The sequence below is a fragment of the Panulirus ornatus genome, chromosome 72 (genome assembly GCF_036320965.1).
Source record: "Panulirus ornatus isolate Po-2019 chromosome 72, ASM3632096v1, whole genome shotgun sequence".
Classification (NCBI taxonomy): domain Eukaryota; kingdom Metazoa; phylum Arthropoda; class Malacostraca; order Decapoda; family Palinuridae; genus Panulirus; species Panulirus ornatus.
In genome coordinates this window covers 3,028,189-3,050,066 of record NC_092295.1, presented here as the reverse complement: position 1 = coordinate 3,050,066, position 21,878 = coordinate 3,028,189, and the positions used below count along the sequence as shown (strand labels likewise).

The 21,878-nt window shown below is 40.5% G+C and overlaps 2 protein-coding genes across 3 annotated transcripts in view; one reads left to right on the top strand and one right to left on the bottom strand.

Moving 5' to 3' along the window:
* The window catches only part of LOC139748153 (rab-like protein 6), a 76,650-nt gene that overhangs the window by 21,398 nt on the left and 33,374 nt on the right, over nucleotides 1-21,878 (top strand). For both annotated transcript variants that reach the window (XM_071660867.1, XM_071660866.1), the window contains 2 exons: nucleotides 2,733-2,825; nucleotides 12,489-12,540. The gene's annotated coding sequence lies outside the window, so the exon portion shown is untranslated. The remainder of the gene's footprint in view (nucleotides 1-2,732; nucleotides 2,826-12,488; nucleotides 12,541-21,878) is intronic.
* The window catches only part of LOC139748154 (protein prune homolog 2-like), a 36,375-nt gene that overhangs the window by 7,609 nt on the left and 6,888 nt on the right, over nucleotides 1-21,878 (bottom strand). The window contains exons 2-5 of the mRNA XM_071660869.1: nucleotides 4,097-4,268; nucleotides 2,646-2,808; nucleotides 1,265-1,447; nucleotides 540-767 (exon numbers count right to left, since the gene is read on the bottom strand). Coding sequence (XP_071516970.1) covers nucleotides 540-767; nucleotides 1,265-1,447; nucleotides 2,646-2,808; nucleotides 4,097-4,268 — 746 coding nt within the window. The remainder of the gene's footprint in view (nucleotides 1-539; nucleotides 768-1,264; nucleotides 1,448-2,645; nucleotides 2,809-4,096; nucleotides 4,269-21,878) is intronic.

Below are 21,878 nucleotides of genomic sequence, written 5' to 3'. Positions count from 1 at the left end.
CTCCATTTATCACAAGTGTCTGGATGATCAACCTTTTCATTTTAAACTTATCAAATAACTTCCATAAATCTTCACTTCACCACAATGTTACTCTCTTTCAACAGCCTATTCTCACATTGCTATACACCTTTCTGGCAGCTTCTGCAAATGAACATCGTAATAAGTACCTTCATACCACCTCTTACTTTGTACTATTTCATCTTTATCTATCTCAGCTTTTCATTCAACTTTTCTTTGAAGCTAAACTCGTATCAAATACATATCAGTCATGCTTGTCTACCTTGTCTTCTTTGCACGTAGACCATATCATTTCTGGAAATTCTTGCCTTGAAAATATGTACTTAGAACAACCATACCCTCTGATGCAAATATTTTTAATATTCTTTCACTACTTTTATTTTTAACATAGGGGCATAACTACCAATTACATGCAAGCAAATAGTAGTGTAGCATTTCATTCTTCAAACACAAGAAAATATATAGAGAAACTGGACCTCAGCTTTAGTAGTTACTCCATGGGCTGTGTAACAGAAACTTACGTTCCATGATAGACTCCTCTAACTCATCTGGAGTATCAATGTCATCTGGTGTAAGCATGTCCGTGAATTCATCATGAGACAGCATCTGAGCATCGTCATCATCATCATCATCACTATGTTGACTAAGGGATGAAATAGAATGTTGGTCATCATCAACAGCTACAGTCAATAATTCTTCAGTCACTGTGAGACGCTTTTTACGATTTACTTCTAGACTGGATGGACGTTCTGTCAAGATAAAAAATGAAAGGTTAAATGCTGGAAAAATTGGTAAACAAAAGATTTTATTGTGCTTAGCATCATTTTCCATCGACCATCAGCAAAAAGAGTATGTTTTTATTTATCCATACCTAAAGGTAAATGTAGGTCCCCCTTGTCATTCATGGTTATGCCAGGCATGGCTTCTATGGTTTGTGATTAACTTTCTGTGAATGAAATTTTTTCACGATGAAATCCTTTAAGGATGTGTGAACTGCAATCTACACATACTTTGAAATGTCTTCTCCAATAACCATTTGTATATTTTTATATTATAAATAAGACTGATAACTGTGATAAATCTTGACTGCTTGGGGAAGTTAGGTGAGATTATTATGGGTTATATTATGACTTGACTTATTCATCAGACCATCATTCTTACATCTGTACATATTGTCCCTTTAGCGGTAAAACAAATACCATTTCTTGACAACTGCAGAACATTGCAGCAAGTTGTTCACACTTACCTTTCCTGAGTGTAACCTGCCCAGTGGGTGGAGAGACTACAGCTGTATACATTGAACGGTCTTCTTCTGTGGGCGTAACGGGTGGTTGTGTGGTTTCCTCCCTCTCCGCTAAACGTACACCCCCACATTCCTCATCAGGGTGTACCATGTAGCGAAGGGCAGTAGGTGAGTTGGGAAAATCCACTGTGAGAGCAACAGCTTAGTATTAAGATGGTGAGCAAAGCACACTGGACAAGATCACAGTATTGAGAATGCATTTCAGTCTATGTATTTATTACCTTTAACTCATTTTCCACTTAGATGGGGATAATCAAACACAGATAGGCATAAAGCTTATTTCTATGTACCCCAGACCTGTTTACAGTGTCACACATCAAATGAAGTACTCTACTCTCCTATTATTGTTCATAATCATTCATTCTCTACAGCATGGCTTTCCTCTCCATTCAGCATTATGCCCTTTCAGATGAAATGACTCTACTGCAAATGATTAATAACCATTTCCCAAGTATCCTCATCAGCAGTATGTGTGATTTTAAGCAATTTATGCAAAGAATCCAACCTTCTCATTCTTGGCCCACTTCTCCCCTTTATACCTTTACTCAAAGAATCCAACCATCTCAATCCACTTCTTCCCTTTGTGCCTTTTGCTGCACTAATCATAAACATTCATTACTTCGTCTTTTATATAATTCATGTTTACCACCTGAGGTTTTCATACATGCTGCTTTCTTGTAACTTTCCACCTTACATTTTTCTCAAATCTTTTTACTTTTATCAGTTCAATGCCTTCAGGATACTACACCCTGCAGGTTATCCACTTTCAATATTCTCATTTTCCTCTAACAATTTCATCATGAATCCTGAAAACCTTAGCTCTTTAACAATTTTCAATTCTTCCCCATTTCATTGGTAAAGCACAAACATTTAACTCATTCACATCATTCAGATTAAAAAAATAAAAATGCAATACCCCCCCTTGGCTTTGTTTCACACTAACCCAACATACCTAAATGACTTTTAAAATTTCCACCTACTTCCTAAAACAAAACTAGTCTTTATTATTCCTCTCACTCTCCACTATGCCGTACAGTGTATATATATCTGCAGATCTCATTAGAGGCAGAGGAACACAGCTCACACCTTTAATGAGAATGGTTACTGTAAAACCATGAAATACCTTTTCATTTTTTAGTCACGTAACTTTTCATTTTATTATAAGCAAGTACCGGTGTCATATCAATAGACATTTGTAATTATCACAGAAAATTATTACACACAACCCTTTGAATGAAATCCATTGTTGGATCAGTATGAGAATACTACCATTTTGATTTTAACTCATGATAACTTTTATTGGTGTCTGGAATGATACTGTTACCTGGCTCCGCCTCGTAGATTTCAGTATCTGGGAGAGTGTATTCGAGATGAGAGAGATTGAAAGGTGATGGTTTATGTCTTTCGACAGGTTCTGCACTGGCTTCTCCTATACTACCCGGGGGCGTGATCCCACCTTCCACCGCTGCACCCACAAGCTGCCCGTTCTGATGATAATGCAAATGTAAGTATATTAAAAAAAATTAAAAACATGATGAGCCAATTTACCAAAGGCACAATTTATGTGTAAGAATTGTATATACATGATACAGCAAAAAATAATCCGGGCTGATTAAGTAATAATCATAAAAAAATAACAATTATGGTTGTACAATAAAAAAAAGACATGTAGAGTAGAGAGGAGAGCCTCAGTCTCATGAAATATTAGGGCACCATGGCTCAATTTTTTTTTTTCATGCATGTTACCATTTCCTGCTTTAGTGAGGTAGTTCCAGGAACAGATGAAGAAGCGCCCTTATTCTTTTCACATTCACTTCCTAGCTGTCATGTGCGTTATATTGAAATCAGAGCCCCATCCTCAACTATGACCCAGATCTTTCAGTGGTTCCTCACACTGCTTCATATGTCCTGGTTCAGCCCAGAGACAGCATGTCATCCACTGTCTGTCACACCCATCCAATTTGCTGTATCCCCTACACACCTCACACACCCCATTTTCAGGCCCTGTATTGTTGTTTTTTTTAAAAGTTACGTTTAAAGTTGTACTTTTTTTTAGTTTCATCACTTCATATATACGTGTGTTGCAATTCAGTCGTAATTTAACACCATGCAGTGAGTATATACTTTTTCAAGGCTTATACTCCATCTAAACTTTTGCCTGTAAGCTTAGTTATGAATGCTACAGCAAAGTTAACATAAGTCATGCAAAAGAACAAAACAAAACCTTAAATTTTAGATGTATAGGAGGACTTATATTCACTGAAGAAACCCTTTTTGTGTTTTGGATCACGGGAATTTAGTAACCTTTTATTCATAATAAGAACATTTATGGCTTCTCCTATGCATGTGGGACTCTTACTTATATTGGGATGAAAAAATTTTCAACTCACACCTGTGTGGACGTATGTATATACATGTGTATGGGGGTGGGTTGGGCCATTTCTTTCGTCTGTTTCCTTGCGCTACTTCGCAAACGTGGGAGACAGCGACAAAAAAAAAAAAAAAAAAAACCCTGCATGTAGAACCTTAATAACTCTTATACACAGTAATCACACATCATTGCAGTCCTGCATGATTTTCTCGCATGGAATGACTCCCCTGTACTAAGAGCCTTCAGAACTTGCTAATACTGGGAAGAAACCATGTAACTGTTTATTCTACTGACTCCTTCACCTGTTTCTCTCTCCTGTCCTGTGTTCCTTTATGACCATTTCACCGACATGACAAACTGTATGACCCCCCACTTGCCTGCCCTAGCATATTTTATGACCTCACCTGCATGGGGAACCTCAAAGGGTCACGGACACCCTGTTCAAAAGTGTATATGTTGTTGGGGATGTGGTCTGACAGCGGTGACTGGCTGGCAAGTGTTGCACTGCTGTTGCTACCTTCTGATACATCCATACTCTCCTCAGTGGCTGGGTCCCCAACACCGTCTCCCACTGAGCTGCAGTTATTGAAAATGTGGATTAATCTTCACGATTAATGATCATTTCTTAGACTTGTTTCATAGTCAAATTAGAGAATTAAATTTGAAAGCTTGGTATATGTAAAATGTTAAAAATTGCTTAGACACTAAATTGCATACAGTATCATACACTCATTAACACAATAAATTTTACGATTGATAAAACACACACCTGGTATAAGTTAGAGAGTATATGTGTGAGTGGGTGCATACATGCATAGGAGTAGAGACATGGTACACATACACAAGGGGAAGAGATGGGGTAACATGAGTGAAAAAGTCTCCCTTCAACACACAAATGGTAATCACACATGCACACGTGGGACCTGTGCAGTGTAGCATTTAGCATTACTGACCATCAGACATGCATGGGCCACCTGGGATCCTCAGTCCACCCTGCTATTGCTGATACTCCCCTAGGGACTGGCTGCTGAAACGGGTACCTAGCATCGGCTGGGATGTGTGTGTATGTATCCATACAAAGGAATATAGACATGTTACATATATACAAGGTTAAGAGACATGGCAAAAGTGTAAAACTCCCTCCTCATAAGACACAGTTCATAATCATACTAAGACATGTTTTGAGTGGTTTCCTGCTTTCTAGAGGCATGTGTAGATGTAATCCACAATTCTAATTATGCCAGAGGGAAAATCTTGAAGCCTCAGTTCCCCATGGATCACCATGGTAGGATATTTATTGCCACTGATATTGTGAAAGATGTGGTTGAGTATAGCCATCTTGGATATGGTGTATGAGGTCTTTGTGTATTGTGGTGATACAGTGACTGGTTCTAAAGCAATGTTGAGTAGATAAGCAGGATACTTTGTTTGATCCTGTTGTAAATCAGTTTTTCAAAGTCTTTGGATACAGAAGACAGGAGGGATAAAAAGCAGTAAGAGGAGGGAGAGTTAGGTGGTTTGGAGGGTTTTATGATTATGTTGGCAACTTTCTGATTGTAATAGATTTTGTTGTAGAGCCAGGACCGGTTGAAGATATCTGTAAGTGTCTGGATTGCAACTGAGCTAAAGTCCTTTATGTGGGATGTGCTGTTAGGATCTGTTGCTGGAGAGTTCTTCAGTTTTATTTGCATTTCATACGTCAGTAGGAGTGAATGGTGGGTGAGCAGATATTTCAGGATGGATTTCTGTACCGTCTTCATTACTTTCCTGTTTAGGGGTGTGGCTGGTTTTTGGCCTTTTTCTTTTTTTGGTAGTGTTTCAAGCATTTGTTGATGTGTTTGTTGGGAGAAGGAAGGCCATTGGATTGGCTTAGAAGTGTTTCATGTCTAGGATAACTTCCCCGCCTCATTATCTCATTATAAGGTGATCAGCATAATCTCCCATTACCTGTCCTTTGTCCACAGTAACCTCCCACTACCTGCTCTGTGTCCAGAGTGTTCTTCACTCCCTGTGTTCAGGGTAATCTACCACTACCTCCTAACCCGTCCCTCTTCTTTCCTCTCATAGGAGTTACACTCACCTTCCCTGCTACAAGTAGTTTCTTACCTGCCTTCCCCTTCCATAGTGTAGCATCCTGCCACACTTCACCATCCATCTTCCCCTGTCAAAATTCTCCCCCTACTTTCCCATCTGGGGTTTTACCAGCCATCTTTCCCTGCCAGGTCACTACCCATCCCTCCCAGCCACATTTCACCCCATTCCACCTTCCCCCTGCCATAATTAGTGTGCTGATGCGCCCCCTATAGAGTACCCCTGTCAAAGAACCTCCTTCATTGCGAACTCAGACAGATGGAGGGTGAGGGGAGGTTATGAGGGACGGGTGAGGCGAGGTTATGAGGGACGGGTGAGGGGTGGCAGATATTCATTAGCATAACAACCCCAGTGATTTGGTGGCAACCATCTGGGTGGTATGAAGGTGACCAGCTGACCCACTACGGGAGAGAGAGAGAGAGAGAGAGAGAGAGAGAGAGAGAGAGAGAGAGAGAGAGAGAGAGCCTGTGGTCTTAAACCCTCCCTCGCTCGCCATACGCCATCTTCCCAGTCATCTCTGAATACTTCATACCAAGGCCAGCCTAGCCAGCACTAGAAATGTCTCTACATGGTATTGATTGGCGGGCCCCCAAGTGCGCCCTGAAACCGAGGAGGAGCCAAGAGAAGGGGAAGGAAATGACACAACAGGTGAACATGTGTGTGTGTGTGTCGCCTTACAGTGCATACACACACACACACACACACACACACACACACACACCTGTATAACAACCCTAGTGGTTATGTCAGGTAGTCTTCACACAACCGCTGGTCAAATATAACGTAGAGAGAAGTGAAAAAAAAAAAAAAAACACCGAGAGGAGGTTTTCCTCCTCTCTCCTCTCCCCCTTTTATTAAACTCTTGGTGTATTAAGATACAATAATGCAAGTGTATAAGATACAATGATGCATCTGGTTTGGCCCCAGGGAGCTTGGCTTTGTCCTGTGGGTGTTAGACTGGCCAACACTAGGATGCCTCATTGACGCCAGCCAGGCCAGGCCAGGCAAGGAAGCCATAAGATAAGACAGATAACGAGGCGTTCTAACCCCCCCCCCCCCGGCGCTAACAACCTGTTATGGTGGTCCCCGGTAACCAGTTACCGAGCTTTTGAAAAAAAAAATAATAAAGCTTTGGGGAACCGAGAGATCACGTGAGACTGGTTTATTTTGCCGATATTTCTCTCAATCGTCCGGCAAGAAGGGGTTGTAAGGGAGGGGTTTTATTTTGCCGATATTTCTCTCAATCGTCCGCCAAGAAGGGGTTGTAAGGGAGGGTTTTTATTTTGCCGATATTTCTCGCAATTGTCGTGGACGAAAAAGGGAGTTGTAGGGAGGGGGAGGAAGGGGTTGTTGTTGTAGTTCAATTTATTAGCATCCACAAGTAAGCCTGAACCAACAGGTGAAGTTGTACACTCAGTTCTGCCTGCCGGTTCCCGAAAGAGCTTACAGCATGTCCGGAAACCGGCGACCAGTTCCGCTGGAATAAATCCCTGCCATTTTGGGTACAGGAATTTGATCTATCGCTCAATGGGAGGCAGGAGAGAGAGAGAGAGAGAGAGAGAGAGAGAGAGAGAGAGAGAGAGAGAGAGAGAGAGAGAGAGTGGCTGAACCAGCTCTGGTTACAACCGTTAGGCTAGGTTAGGTTAGGCTAGGCTAGGTTAGCTAGGCTAGGCTAGGTTAGGTTAGGTAAGCTAGGATAGGCTAGGTTAGATTAGGTTAGGTAAGGTTATATTAAGGTAGGTTACGTTAAGTTAGATTAGGTTAGGTTAGGTTTAACCTTAGTTGGGGAGGGGTTAAAGCGAGTGGAATTAGCTGGTGTATTAAAAGATTTTAGGTTTTATTTATAGTACGAAAAAATACATATAATGACCAGTTAGTAAGTTATTCTAATTACAAGTTACATGGGGTTCATTCGCAGAGCCTTTCAATTACGTGTTAAGGAAAGGTTAATTGCTTTCACACGTTTACAGATTACATCTTTGATGTTACCGGGATTATAATCAGAGATGAATGTGGTGTTAGAACATTTACACTGGTCATCTAAATAGCAAGGAACACAAAAATTGCTTTTTTTTAAACGTTCAACACTGCCATATTTTTGTCGGCACTCTTAGTGATCATATTCACTTTGGCTTAATGATATGCACTGACAGGTATATATATATATATATATATATATATATATATATATATATATATATATATATATATATATTTATATAAAACCTAATCTAAGCGTACCTAGCCTACCCTAGCCTAGCCTAACCTAGCCTAGCCTAGCCTAGCCTAGGTAACCTAACCTAGTCCAACTCAACCTAACCTAACCTAACCTCACCAGATAGAAATAAAGACGTGGACACAGGAAAGATAAAGCGGTGTGTGATAGCAGTAATTGGTCTATTTTGACAAATTATATGACTGTAATTACGGCCAGTGTGTGTGTGTGTGTGTGTGTGTGTGTGTGTGTGTGTGTGCTTGCTGGTACACCCTAATTAACCACTACCAATCATTACTTACACACTACTACACCTCCTCCCCATCCACACTTACAAAGCTAAAGTTTAAGTACAGTATTTACGTGTGATTTCCTACTTAACCACCCCACCCCTGTATAATGACCCACCAGGTCATTATTATATGTGGTTTGCCATGATTTAGTCTACAACTGCCACTTCCCATCACACAGACAGACGGACAGGTGTGCATTTTTACATTATGAATATATATATATATATATATATATATATATATATATATATATATATATATATATATATATATATATATATATATATATTTACTCACAGGTGTGTGGGATAGGAAGAAGGAGATGGGGGGCACTCACATGTCATTCATGTTCACCTGGAAAGAAAACGGCGTGTCATATATAATGTTTGAGTATATATATATATATATATATATATATATATATATATATATATATATATATATATATATATATACATATATATATATATATATATATATATATATATATATATATATATATATATATATATATATTAGGATTATACTTAACCGCCGTCTCCCGCGTTAGCGAGGTAGCGCAAGGAAACAGACGAAAGAATGGCCCCAACCCACCCACATACACGTTTATACATACACGTCCACACACGCATATATACATACCTATACATCTCAACGTATACATACATATATACATACACACAGACATATATATACATATGCATATCCATACTTGCTGCCTTCATCCATTCTCGTCGCCACCCCCGCCACAGACGAAAATAGATTAGAATGAGTCACTAATTCCCCCTCCTCTCTCTCTCTCTCTCTCTCTCTCTCTCTCTCTCTCTCTCTCTCTCTCTCTCTCTCTCTCTCTCTCTCTCTTCCATATTGCACAGGCCCATTATGGAGGGCTGTGTTCAAGACGGAGAACACAAGGTGATTAGGCTTTAACCAGCAGTTCCCTGTGGGTGAAGGAGATGATGTGGTCAACAATAGCATTAGGGACAAGGCTATAGCTCGCTCGCTCTCCACACATGGTTAAATACCTGTGCCAACCCAGCGGTGAAATGGTCAATAATAGTTAGTACCTGTACAAGGCTAACTGTCAAATGGTCAATAATAGTTAGTGCCTATGCAAGCCTAACTGTCAAATGGTCAATAATAGTTAGTACCTGAACTGTCAAATGGTCAATATAGTACCTGTACAAGGCTAACTGTCAAATGGTCAATAATAGTTAGTACCTGAACAAGCCTAACTGTCAAATGGCCAATAATAATACGTGAACAACCCTAACCCTCCAGTGACCAGTACTCTTGACCTTTCTAAGCCTAACTACCACCATACTAACTGACAGTCCTGGCCTCCGAACTACCATGGAAACCACCAGTTCACACTAACCTTACCACGACAATGATATTAATAATAATAATGATAATAATGATGGTAATAATAATAATATTAATCATAGTAATGATAATAATAATACTAATTATGATAATAATAATAATAGTAATAATAATAATGATAATAGCAATAATAATAATAATAATAATAATAATAATAATAATAATAATAATAATATGATAATAATAATAATAATAATAATAATAATAATAATAATAATGATAATAATAATTATAACATAATAATAATAATAATAATAATAAAGGCATTACACCAATGTGACGGTATGTAAGCGACCTCGTCCTCCCCTGCCTGGTTTAAACCCCGCTTGCTACCAACATGTCCAGTCATTATTTATATTTAAATGTCCACTGTGCCTCTATATACTCTTATAGAATTATAATTACAATTTCAACGAGATGAGGGTTGATCTTAATTGTCTTATAGCCGATATTAAGTCTCTATTGGTGTCTTAATAATGAGAAATGGATCATATTTAAATGTGTATGGTGTGGTGGTGGCAGTTATTACGCGTTTAAATGGAGGTGTGGGGGCTTTCCACTCCACGACCTTTATGTAATGTGGGCGTTTAAATCTTTCAGAGGGCAGTTGCTCTTGCGTTTTTTTTTTCTATTTTTTAAGGTCGCTTTGTTCCACTTTTATTCTCTCTCTCTCTCTCTCTCTCTCTCTCTCTCTCTCTCTCTCTCTCTCTCTCTCTCTCTCTCTCTCTCTCTCTCTCCCTGCAACACACACACACACACACACACACACACACCAGCACGGTATAATTTACAGGTTTTTCTTAACATTTTGGTCAGTAAAATGTTCTCAGTGGGGGCCAGTGATGTCTTGAGAGAGAGAGAGAGAGAGAGAGAGAGAGAGAGAGAGAGAGAGAGAGAGAGAGAGGGCATCCTTAATGGCTCTGGTTGTCAAGGCAACGCTGGAGGGAGGAGGAGGAGGGGTCTCTCTCTCTCTCTCTCTCTCTCTCTCTCTCTCTCTCTCTCTCTCTCTCTCTCTCTCTCTCTCTCTCTCAGCAGAAACGCGTGACACTGTATAAAGGTGACGTAAATGGCTGGTATGAAACCCTGATTAACGAACCATCTTGGTCCCCCCAACCCCAAAATATATATTCTCGTCTTTGTGATGTGTTTCAGCCATTTCCTCCATTCCTGGTATGTCATTTAAGTCCTCTTGTTCAACGCCCTGGTCAAATCACCATGTTAACGACCTGGCAATCATAGACAGCGCCAACTGGCAGTTGTATTTCAGAAATACAGCAGCGGTGTGTGATACAGCCACCAGCTGTGGCCAGGTGTATTTCAGAAATACAACAACAGCAGCGGATACAGCCACCAGCTGTGGCCAGTTGTATTTCAGAAATACAGCAACAACAGCGGTGGATACAGCCACCAGCTGTGGCCAGATGTATTTCAGAAATACAACAACAACAGCGGTGGATACAGCCACCAGCAGTGGCCAGTTGTATTTCAGAAATACAGCAACAACAGCAGTGGATACAACCACCAGCTGTGGCCAGTTGTATTTCAGAAATACAGCAACAACAGCGGTGGCTACAGCCACCAGCTGTGGCCAGTTGTATTTCAGAAATACAGCAACAACAGCGGTGGATACAGCCACCAGCTGTGGCCAGATGTATTTCAGAAATACAACAACAACAGCGGTGGATACAGCCACCAGCTGTGGCCAGATGTATTTCAGAAATACAACAACAACAGCGGTGGATACAGCTACCAGCTGTGGCCAGATGTATTTCAGAAATACAACAACAGCGGTGGATACAGCCACCAGCTGTGGCCAGATGTATTTCAGAAATACAGCAACAACAGCAGTGGATACAGCTACCAGCTGTGGCCAGATGTATTTCAGAAATACAGCAACAACAGCGGTGGATACAGCCACCAGCTGTGGCCAGATGTATTTCAGAAATACAACAACAACAGCGGTGGATACAGCCACCAGCTGTGGCCAGATGTATTTCAGAAATACAACAACAGCGGTGGATACAGCCACCAGCTGTGGCCAGATGTATTTCAGAAATACAGCAACAACAGCGGTGGATACAGCCACCAGCTGTGGCCACATTAATTCCTCTTACAAAAAGCATTTCCAGTGGCCACATTTCCCTGCCCCGTCTGCTCTAGTGTGTGAGATAATCTACGGCAAAATGTAAACTCTGGTGAAGGGAAAAGGGAACGAAAAAGATATATATTTTGGACAGAATTACATGATTCGGTGCGTCGTTTGAGCAGCCTAGTTAGCTTGTTTGGGCAGCCTACTTAGCCTAGTACGTCGTTTGGGCTGCCTTGTTAGCCTAGTACGTCGTTTGGGCAGCCTAGTTAGCCTAGTACGTCGTTTGGGCAGCCTAGTTAGCCTAGTACGTCGTTTGGGCAGCCTAGTTAGCTTGTTTGGGCATCCTAGTAAGGCTAATACGTCGTTTGGGCAGCCTAGTTAGCCTAGTACGTCGTTTAGGCAGCCTAGTTAGCTTGTTTGGGCAGCCTAATTAGCTTGTTTGGGCAGCCTAGTAAGGCTAACACGTCGTTTGGACAGCCTTGTTATCCTAGTGCGTCGTTTGAGCAGCCTAGTTAGTAGGGCTAGTACGTCGTTTGAGCAGTCTAGTTAGTAGGGCTAGTACGTCGTTTGAGCAGCCTAGTTAGTAGGGCTAGTACGTCGTTTGAGCAGCCTAGTTAGACTAGTTCAATGCCACATAATTCTCTGGAAAACAGACGGAATTACTTTGGAAAAATAGCACAAAATTTGAACTAATTCAATTTTTTTCCTTTTCTTATTTCTAGGTTGTAGCAAAGTGATAGTGAACACCCTCTCTGCTCATTCTTTTAAAAAAAGGTAAATACAATTTTTTTCGTTCATTAAAACCCAACATAATTTCAAGACCGATGTAATTTTTAATGTAATTATTGCATCTTGACCCTGCTATAATTCTTATATAAGACTTTACAAATTGATGTCATTATAAAGGTTAAACTGCCAAGAGTTAATTGACATTTTTGAGAAATTATAAAGCAAACTTTAAAGTTACATTTGGTTCACAGTTTTTAATATTATATTAAAGTATGTTAAGTATAATTTTCTAATATAATGATATACTAGGATATTATATAACTAATCACGCAGCGTAACATGGAGGAAAATCTTATGCATTTAATTTAAAAGGATAAATTTCATTTAATTTTTGGGCGTTTAATTTTTAAGTAGGTTAATTGCGTTCTGTTGTGATTTTAGTTCGCCAAATTTAACTCGACCTAACCCATAAACTTAGCTAGAAAAACGTGCATTGGAAATTTAAATGGCCATGACTTTTTTCTCTAAGAAACAAAAATATAATTCTATTAAATTATCTTCGTTCTCAAAATTATGAAAGATATGCCTTTAAAAGAAATTTATTAATGGAACACCATAATTGTTTTTAAATTTTCGTTGCACGTTTTTTTAATTTTTTGAGGAAACATGGTTTATGGGTACGTCTCTATTACAGAATTTTTGTTTTCAAGTCCTTTCAGGTTTTTGTGAGTGAAGCTTAATTTTTTAAGTTTGCAGACTTCATTATATACAAGACGAGAGGGGGGTTGGCGTTGTGGGGGTCCGTAAAAAAAATAATTAAATTTTGTTTTTCAAACGTGGCTGTGGCTAGCTAGGTTCTAACATTCTGAGTTTGTAATAAAGGGTTGTATTCCATGTAAGTGAATATTTAGGTTGTGAAAAGTAGGATGTAAGTTGCAGGGAATACGTGGGAAGTATTCTTTCTCCCGTATCCCCAGGGATATAACCACCTAACTTTGCATAACCTAACCTAACCTAACCTAACCTAACCTAACCTAACCTAACAACCACCTAACCTAACCTAACCTAACCTAACCTAACAACCACCTAACCTAACCTAACCTAACCTAACCTAACCTAACCTAACAACCACCTAACCTAACCTAACCTAACCTAACCTAACCTAACCTAACAACCACCTAACCTAACCTTATCTATTATTATTATTATTATCATTATCATTATTATTATTATTGTCGATATTATTATTATTATTATTATTATTATTATTATTATTAGTCCAAGATTCGTGCACATGGGAAGGGAAACATGTCCACGACATTTAAATTTGAGCGTTTAAAAAAAAATGACCAGACAGGAAATTGACGTTTAAATTTTTTTTATCTGATATGCCGATATAAATGAAGGCCACTTGATCGTCCCGATATCTTTGATTACATTACTAAGTCACATTAAAAGTAACTAATGTAATTATATGAAAGATACGAGTCAATTCAACCTTTTTATCTTAATAACTTGTAGTTCCTATATATGGTATCAGATATTTCTTAATGTTCCTTACAGTTAATTAATTTATTATCATACTTCATCCCTGATTCCCGCGTCAGCGAGGTAGCGCCGGGAAACAGACGAAGAATGGCCCAATCCACTCATATACACATATATACATACATAAACGCCCATACACGCACATATACATCCATATACATATCCACATATGTACATACATATACATACATACACAGACATATACACATATATACACATGTACATATTCCTGCTTGTTTGCCTTCATCCATTCTAGGCGCTACCCCGCCCAACAGGAAACAGCGTCGTTGACCCCATGTTTTATATCCCTCATTTCGACCGTGTATCATAATTCCGTCACTTTAATTACGCCAAATATTAGACCTTTAAAAGATCTATCATAGTTGAATAGACATTAGACTGATTTTGCCAGTGTTTGGGAATATCCAAACTGACTTTAAACTTAAAATCCAAATTGCGTTGGACGTAGGTCATGTATATATATATATATATATATATATATATATATATATATATATATATATACACTAAATGGCGTCCTAGCTTCGTCTCTTCGATGTATATCAACTGACTGTTATATTTCTCTCTTGTGTCTCCACTGATGATGTGATTATTACACGAAAGTGCACTTGGGAACTTTTCGTGTTTCATTTTCCCCATGGACTCATAGGAATGTCTATATATATATATATATATATATATATATATATATATATATATATATATATATATATATATATATATATATTATATTTTACCTAAGCTATTGAATATTCCCTGAATATCTATAGTTAAACGGGTAATATTAAGAAATATAATGTATAATTGAATGTAAATAATCAACATTAGTAAACATAATACATTGGAAGCATAATTATTTCCAAGCTTCATTATTTTTTGATAAAAAATAAATGGGGGGGGGCGACTACAGAGAAGGGGGGGCCCCCCAAATAAAAAATATTTGGATTAATGATGGTTTATGATCTGGATTGGGTTTGGATTAATGAAGGTTGGGGGATTATAACGATTTGGTATACCAGGGTTAGTATCCCTGGAGGGGGGGGGGGGTTGTAACCCTGTTCCAACTGCTTGGTTTACGAATCCCATGTATACTAATGATGAATACTACTGTCCAGTCATGAGTATACAGTGGTTTACAATGGTTTACAGTGGTCCTTGTGGTATACTGACGACTCCTTCCACTGACCAGTCATGGGTATACAGTGGTTTACATTCCTTCCACTGACCAGTCATGGGTATACAGTGGTTTGACTCCTTTCACTGACCAGTCATGGGTATACAGTGGTTTACGTTGGTTCACAGTGGTCCTTGTATACTGACGACTCCTTCCACTGTCCAATCATGGGTATACAGTGGTTTACAGTGACCCTTGTAGTTTACTCACGACTCCTTCCACGAGTATACAGTGGTTTACAGTGACCCTTCCACTGTCCAATCATGGGTATAGAGTGGTTTACAGTGACCCTTGTAGTTTACTCACGACTCCTTCCACTGTCCAATCATGGGTATACAGTGGTTTACAGTGACCCTTGTAGTTTACTCACGACTCCCTCCACGGGTATACAGTGGTTTACAGTGACCCAGAAGTGTGGATTAATAGCACTGCAGAGGAGGAGCTGTTTGTGGTATACCGATGGTTTACACTGACCTTCCACTGGCTCCCCGTCGAAGTATTGATCACAGACAATATTGATCCTTCCACACCTGGCTGACCCCAGGTGACCTGGTTCACGTGACCTGCTGACCCCAGGTGACCTGGTTCACGTGACCCATGCCTCAAGGGGCAAACACGAGTGTAAAACAAATACCAATCACTTTGTAGCCTCCAGGGTTCGAATCCCGGAGAGGGGAAGTTGGCCCACAGCCAACCTTGCTGTTCATCATCTCCTGGCTGTACACCTGGCGTATACACTGTGTGTGTGTGTGTGTGTGTGTGTGTGTGTGTGTGTGTGAGGACAGGTGTATGTACAAGGTTAAGAGACGGGGCAACACTCTTCTCCCCTCCCCTCCCCTCCTCTTCTCCCCTCCCATCCTCTCCTCCCCTCGTCTCCCCTCCCATCCTCTCCTCCCCTCCCCTCCTCTCCCCTCCCATCCTCTCCTCCCCTCCTCTTCTCCCCTCCCCTCCACTTCTCCCCTCTCCTCCCATCCTCCCCTCTACCCTCCCCTCTCCCCTCGAATCACTGGCGTACCCTTCGTACTCCCCTCCCCTATTCCCCCATTCCCATCACCCCCCAGCTTCTCCCTCTCTGTAAAAAAGGAAAAAAAAAAAGAAATTACATGTTGTAAGCGCCCCACGGCCCCGCCCCGCCCCGCCCCACGTCCACACTGACCCCCTGGAAGGGGAACCCCGTGTTCGGGGTGTGCGTTCCTTCTGGAATGAACCAGGTCTTGGTACGGTGGGGAGGGGAGGGGAGGGGAGGGGGGTCGATTCTCTGGGGGTGTGTCCGGGGGGGAGGGGGTTGGGCCGGGGGTGCGCGCCCCCCCTCCCCCCTCTTCATGACAGACGACAGACATTCTCCCTCCCCCTCCTCCCCCTTCCCCTCCCCCCACAAGGTCTTCCTCTCCCCTCCTCCCCCCACAAGGTCTTCTCCCCTCCTCCCCCCCACAAGGTCTTCTTCTCCCCTCTTCCCCCCCACAAGGTCTTCCTCTCCCCTCCTCCCCCCACAAGGTCTTCTTCTCCCCTCCTCCCCCCACAAGGTCTTCTTCTCCCCTCCTCCCCCCACAAGGTCTTCCTCTCCCCTCCTCCCCCCACAAGGTCTTCCTCTCCGCTTCCCCCTCCCCCACAAGGTCTTCTTCTCCCCTCCTCCCCCCACAAGGTCTTCCTCTCCCTTCCCCCTCCCCCACAAGGTCTTCCTCTCCCCCTTCCCCCTCCCCCACAAGGTCTTCTCCCCCCTCCCCCCTCCTCCCACAAGGTCTTCCTCCCCTCCTCCCCCCCACAAGGTCTTCCTCCCCCTCCCCACATGACAGACGGACCTCCTCATCCTCCTCCCCTCCCCACACAAGCTCTTCTTTCCTCCCCCACCCCACCTCCCCCTCCCTCTCCTCCCCCACAGGCCACTCTAAAATAAAAAACACCCCCACACACCCCCACACCCCCACACCCACCCCACACTCTCCCCCTCCCCTCCCCCACACACACCCCACACTCTCCCCTCCCCTCCCCCACACACACACGGGGAGGCCATACACCAGCGACGCGAAGCTACGAGAGAAATGGCTGAGTCGTGGAGGGAGAGAGAGAGAGAGAGAGAGAGAGAGAGAGAGGAGAGAGAGAGAGAGAGAGAGAGAGAGAGAGAGAGAGAGAGAGAGAGAGAGAGAGAGAGAGAGAGAGAGAGAGAGAGAGAGAGAGAGAGAGAGAGAGAGAGAGAGAGAGAGAGAGAGAGCCGTTCTGGCTCTCACCTTCAACAACCCATCACCAAGTACCATAACGCTTCCCCTCACCTCTCCTCCCCCTCACCTCACCTTTCCCCTCTCCCCCCCGGAGAAAACGCCCCCCCCCTCCCCTCCCCTCCTACTGTGGCATGCCACGTTCTTCTCCCCACTCAACAGGTGACGGAGGGAAAGCGACCTAAACGGTGTATCTATCTATCTATCTATGTAACTATCTATCTATCTATCTAAAGAGAGAGAGAGAGAGAGAGAGAGAGAGAGAGAGAGAGAGAGAGAGAGAGAGAGAGAGAGAGCTGGTCAGTTCCCCAATGGTTAATTGAAAACTTTCCCCTCCTGGGGGGGGGGGGGGGTGTGGGGAGAATGAGACCCCCCTCCTCCCCTCCCCCACTCCCCACCTCGAGAATTTAAACGCCCGCAGAAGCAATGAGTGAAACTCCTAGGACCCCACCAGACACCTCTCCTTACAGTGGCACGAAACACCTAGCCATCCACGAAACGCCTAGCCATCCACGAAACACCTAGCCATCCACGAAACACGTAGCCATCCACGAAACACCTAGCCATCCACGAAACGCCTAGCCATCCACGAAACGCCTAGCCATCCACGAAACTCCCAGCCATCCACGAAACGCCTAGCCATCCACGAAACACCTAGCCATCCACGAAACGCCTAGCTATCCACGAAACTCCTAGCTATCCACGAAACTCCTAGCCATCCACGAAACTCCTAGCCATCCACGAAACGCCTAGCCATCCACGAAACTCCTAGCCATCTACAAAAACTCCTAGCCATCCACGAAAACGCCTAGCCATCCACGAAACTCCTAGCCATCTACAAAACTCCTAGCCATCCACGAAACTCCTAGCCATCCACGAAACTCCTAGCCATCCACGAAACAGACACATGAAACACACCTTTTTTTTTGACCTTGTATAAAACGCTAGGTTAAATAACCTTCAGCACAGTAAATAAAGATGTTAAATCTAAATTAACTGTAACTCACTATGTTAATTTATCTACCAGTTATTATTTAAATATTCATAGAAATAGTGATGTTAACTCTTAACTAAGCTAAACTCACTATGTTAATTTATCTACCAGTTATTGTACGTTAATTTATCAAGCAATGTGTTAATTTACTTAGCAATTATTGTATGTTCATTTATCTAGCAATTATTGTATGCCAGTTTATATAACAATTATTGTATGCCAATTTATCTAGCAATTACTGTATGCCAATTTATCTACTAAGTATTGTATGCCAATTTATCTACCAGTTATGCCAATTTATCTACCAATTATTGTATGTCAATTTATCTACCAATTATTGTATGTCAATTTATTGACTAATTATGCTAATTTATCAATTATTGTATGCCAATGTATGTACCAATTATTGTATATCAATTTAACTTCCAATTACCCCAATTACAACTTCAATTTAAAATCAGTTCGAGGCATGAACACATCTTGTTCAAATGCATCTGTTCATTATTGTTATGACCCACTGTGCAACACGGATATAGGTGTTCTAGAAGAACATGTTATTATCGTTCTGACGCCTTGTGTTCTAGAAGAACATGTTATTATCTCGTTCTGACGCATTGTGTTCTAGAAGAACATGTTATTATCTCGTTCTGACGCCTTGTGTTCTAGAAGAACATGTTATTACCTCGTTCTGACGCATTGTGTTCTAGAAGAACATGTTATTACCTCGTTCTGACGCATTGTGTTCTAGAAGAACATGTTATTATCTCGTTCTGACGCCTTGTGTTCTAGAAGAACATGTTATTATCTCGTTCTGACGCCTTGTGTTCTAGAAGAACATGTTATTACCTCGTTCTGACGCATTGTGTTCTAGAAGAACATGCTATTACCTCGTTCTGACGCCTTGTGTTCTAGAAGAACATGCTATTACCTCGTTCTGACGCCTTGTGTTCTTCAAGAACTTGTTCTTTCATTCATCGTTCGACCCACAAGAACAAACACTATGTGTGACAACAGAGACTATGTTGAGTGCATTAACCCCTTAATATGACCCATCTGACCTCAGAGCATAGTCTATGACCCTCCCCCCTGGCTACTCATGACCTGACCTTTGACCTGGCGACACAAAGGTTAAGGGTCGTAACCCTCACGGTCAAAGGTTTCGTACCCCCTGTGGCGTTTCAAGGAGCGATAATTCTCGAAATAAATGACTATATCAACTACAATGACATGTTATGTAATTCTTACATTATTATTATTATTATTATTATTATTATTATTATTATTATTGTTATTATTATTATTATTATTATTATTATTGTTATTATTATTATTATTATTATTATTATTATTATTATTATTATTATTATCATTGTTATTATTATTATTATTATTATTATTATTATTATTATTATTATTATCATTGTTATTATTATTATTATTATTATTATTATTATTATTATTATCTACGACAAAGACATTTTAATCATTGAATTATTTTCTTCCACAAATGAATGTGATAATTCGAATATCTTTTGAGCAAACAATTACCGAATTATCGAATTACCGAACCAACCAGACCAAACAGCTTAAACCCAGCCTTCCCCCGCCCTAAAATAACCATAAATATAAACCAAGCATTTCCGGTTTATAAACATTGGTTTATTTATTGATAATTGACCCCCTGGCTGACCAGCCCTCCAGCACTACATGGCAACTCACCCCACACACAAAAGATGACGGACGGCGCCACAAACGTTATTATTTATCATTGTAACGCCATTATTTCCCCGTATTATTTATCGATAACGAGACGGTAACACCCGGAAGCAAACACGAGTTAAAGGGAGTTATTAATTATTCCTTAAAGTACGCGTTTACGCGGGGAAAATAATGGATAAATAAAAGTTGCCCAGCGTATTGATTTTTCGATAGGATGTCGCTCCGGTGTTTTTAAATGTGGGGATTTTTTTTTTTAAAGATTTTTAAAAATCGTGAAAAAAATAAATTTATTTTAAATTTGTGTTTGTGTGGCAGGAGGACCACCAGCTGCTGTTCTGGTATGAGACCTTTAACCTCTGGATCCCACTGACCTTTGCCTCATCTCTAACCTTGACCTTTTGACACGTGTACAGGTCAAGGCCCTTGCGAATGACCCGGTCACCACGTGTGAGTCATGTGAGCTTATGGTTATTGTGAGTACGAATGATAGAACACTACATTGTGGTCACCACCGGTATATATATAGTGAGCATATGAGTAAATATATGAGTATTAGGTGAGAAATGAGCAGATGTAAGCCATGGAGTTATTTTGTGAGTACATGAACACACTGAGTATGAGTAATGTGAGTTCATGCTGATTACGAGTTGTTATTGTGAGTACATGAACACACTGAGTATGAGTAATGTGAGTACATGCTGATAATGAACTGTTATTATGAGTACATGAACACACTGAGTATGAGTAAAGTGAATGAGTAATGAGTAAAAGGAGTACATGAACACTGAGTATGAGTAATGTGAGTACATGCTGATGATGAGTTATGTGTACATGAACACACTGAGTATGAGTAAAGTGAATACATGAGCACTGAGTACGAGTAATGTGAGTACATGCTGATAATGAACTGTTATTATGAGTACATGAACACACTGAGTATGAGTAGTATGAGTACATGATGATTATGAGTTGTTATACACTTGCTCACACAACCCCCAGTGGCCACTTATATAACAAATCGTAATATTATTCATCCATTAAGACTTGATGTAATAATAAGCGGGATCAATAGCGGGCTTCACTTTACGGGCACCACCCCAACGTTACCAAGGATACATCCAGAATAAAAATTAGGAAAAAATTAATTTAATCGAATAAAAATGAACAGAAATTGGGCAGACTTAAGGGGAAAATATAGATAAGTAATTAAGAGGTTTAATTGCCCTCATTAAGATAATTGTTAATCAAGCGTGATGCAAATTTTTTAAAATTTTAAGTTTTTAATTGTGTAAAATTTTTATTTTTTTATATAGGTGTTTCCTGATTGATATGTGAGAACTGATATTTTACCAGAGGGTATCTTAATTTTAATTTATTTATCTTATCTAGTAGGGTTTTATCCGTTACCTTATCTTACGTATATATATATAAAAGATATATTTTCACTTGTTATCTTCGCTTGAAAATAGAAATATTTTGCCAGGTTTTATCTCATTCAAAATCTGAAAAAAAAAAAATGTTTAGGGATTTTAATGCAAATGGAACAAAATAATGAATTTTGAGTTTCATATGTATTTTAAAAACCCGCATATATATATATATATATATATATATATATATATATATATATATATATATATATATATATATATATATATATATATATATATATATCAGGAGGGTACGACCCTTGGATACAGTGGCTTGGCATTTG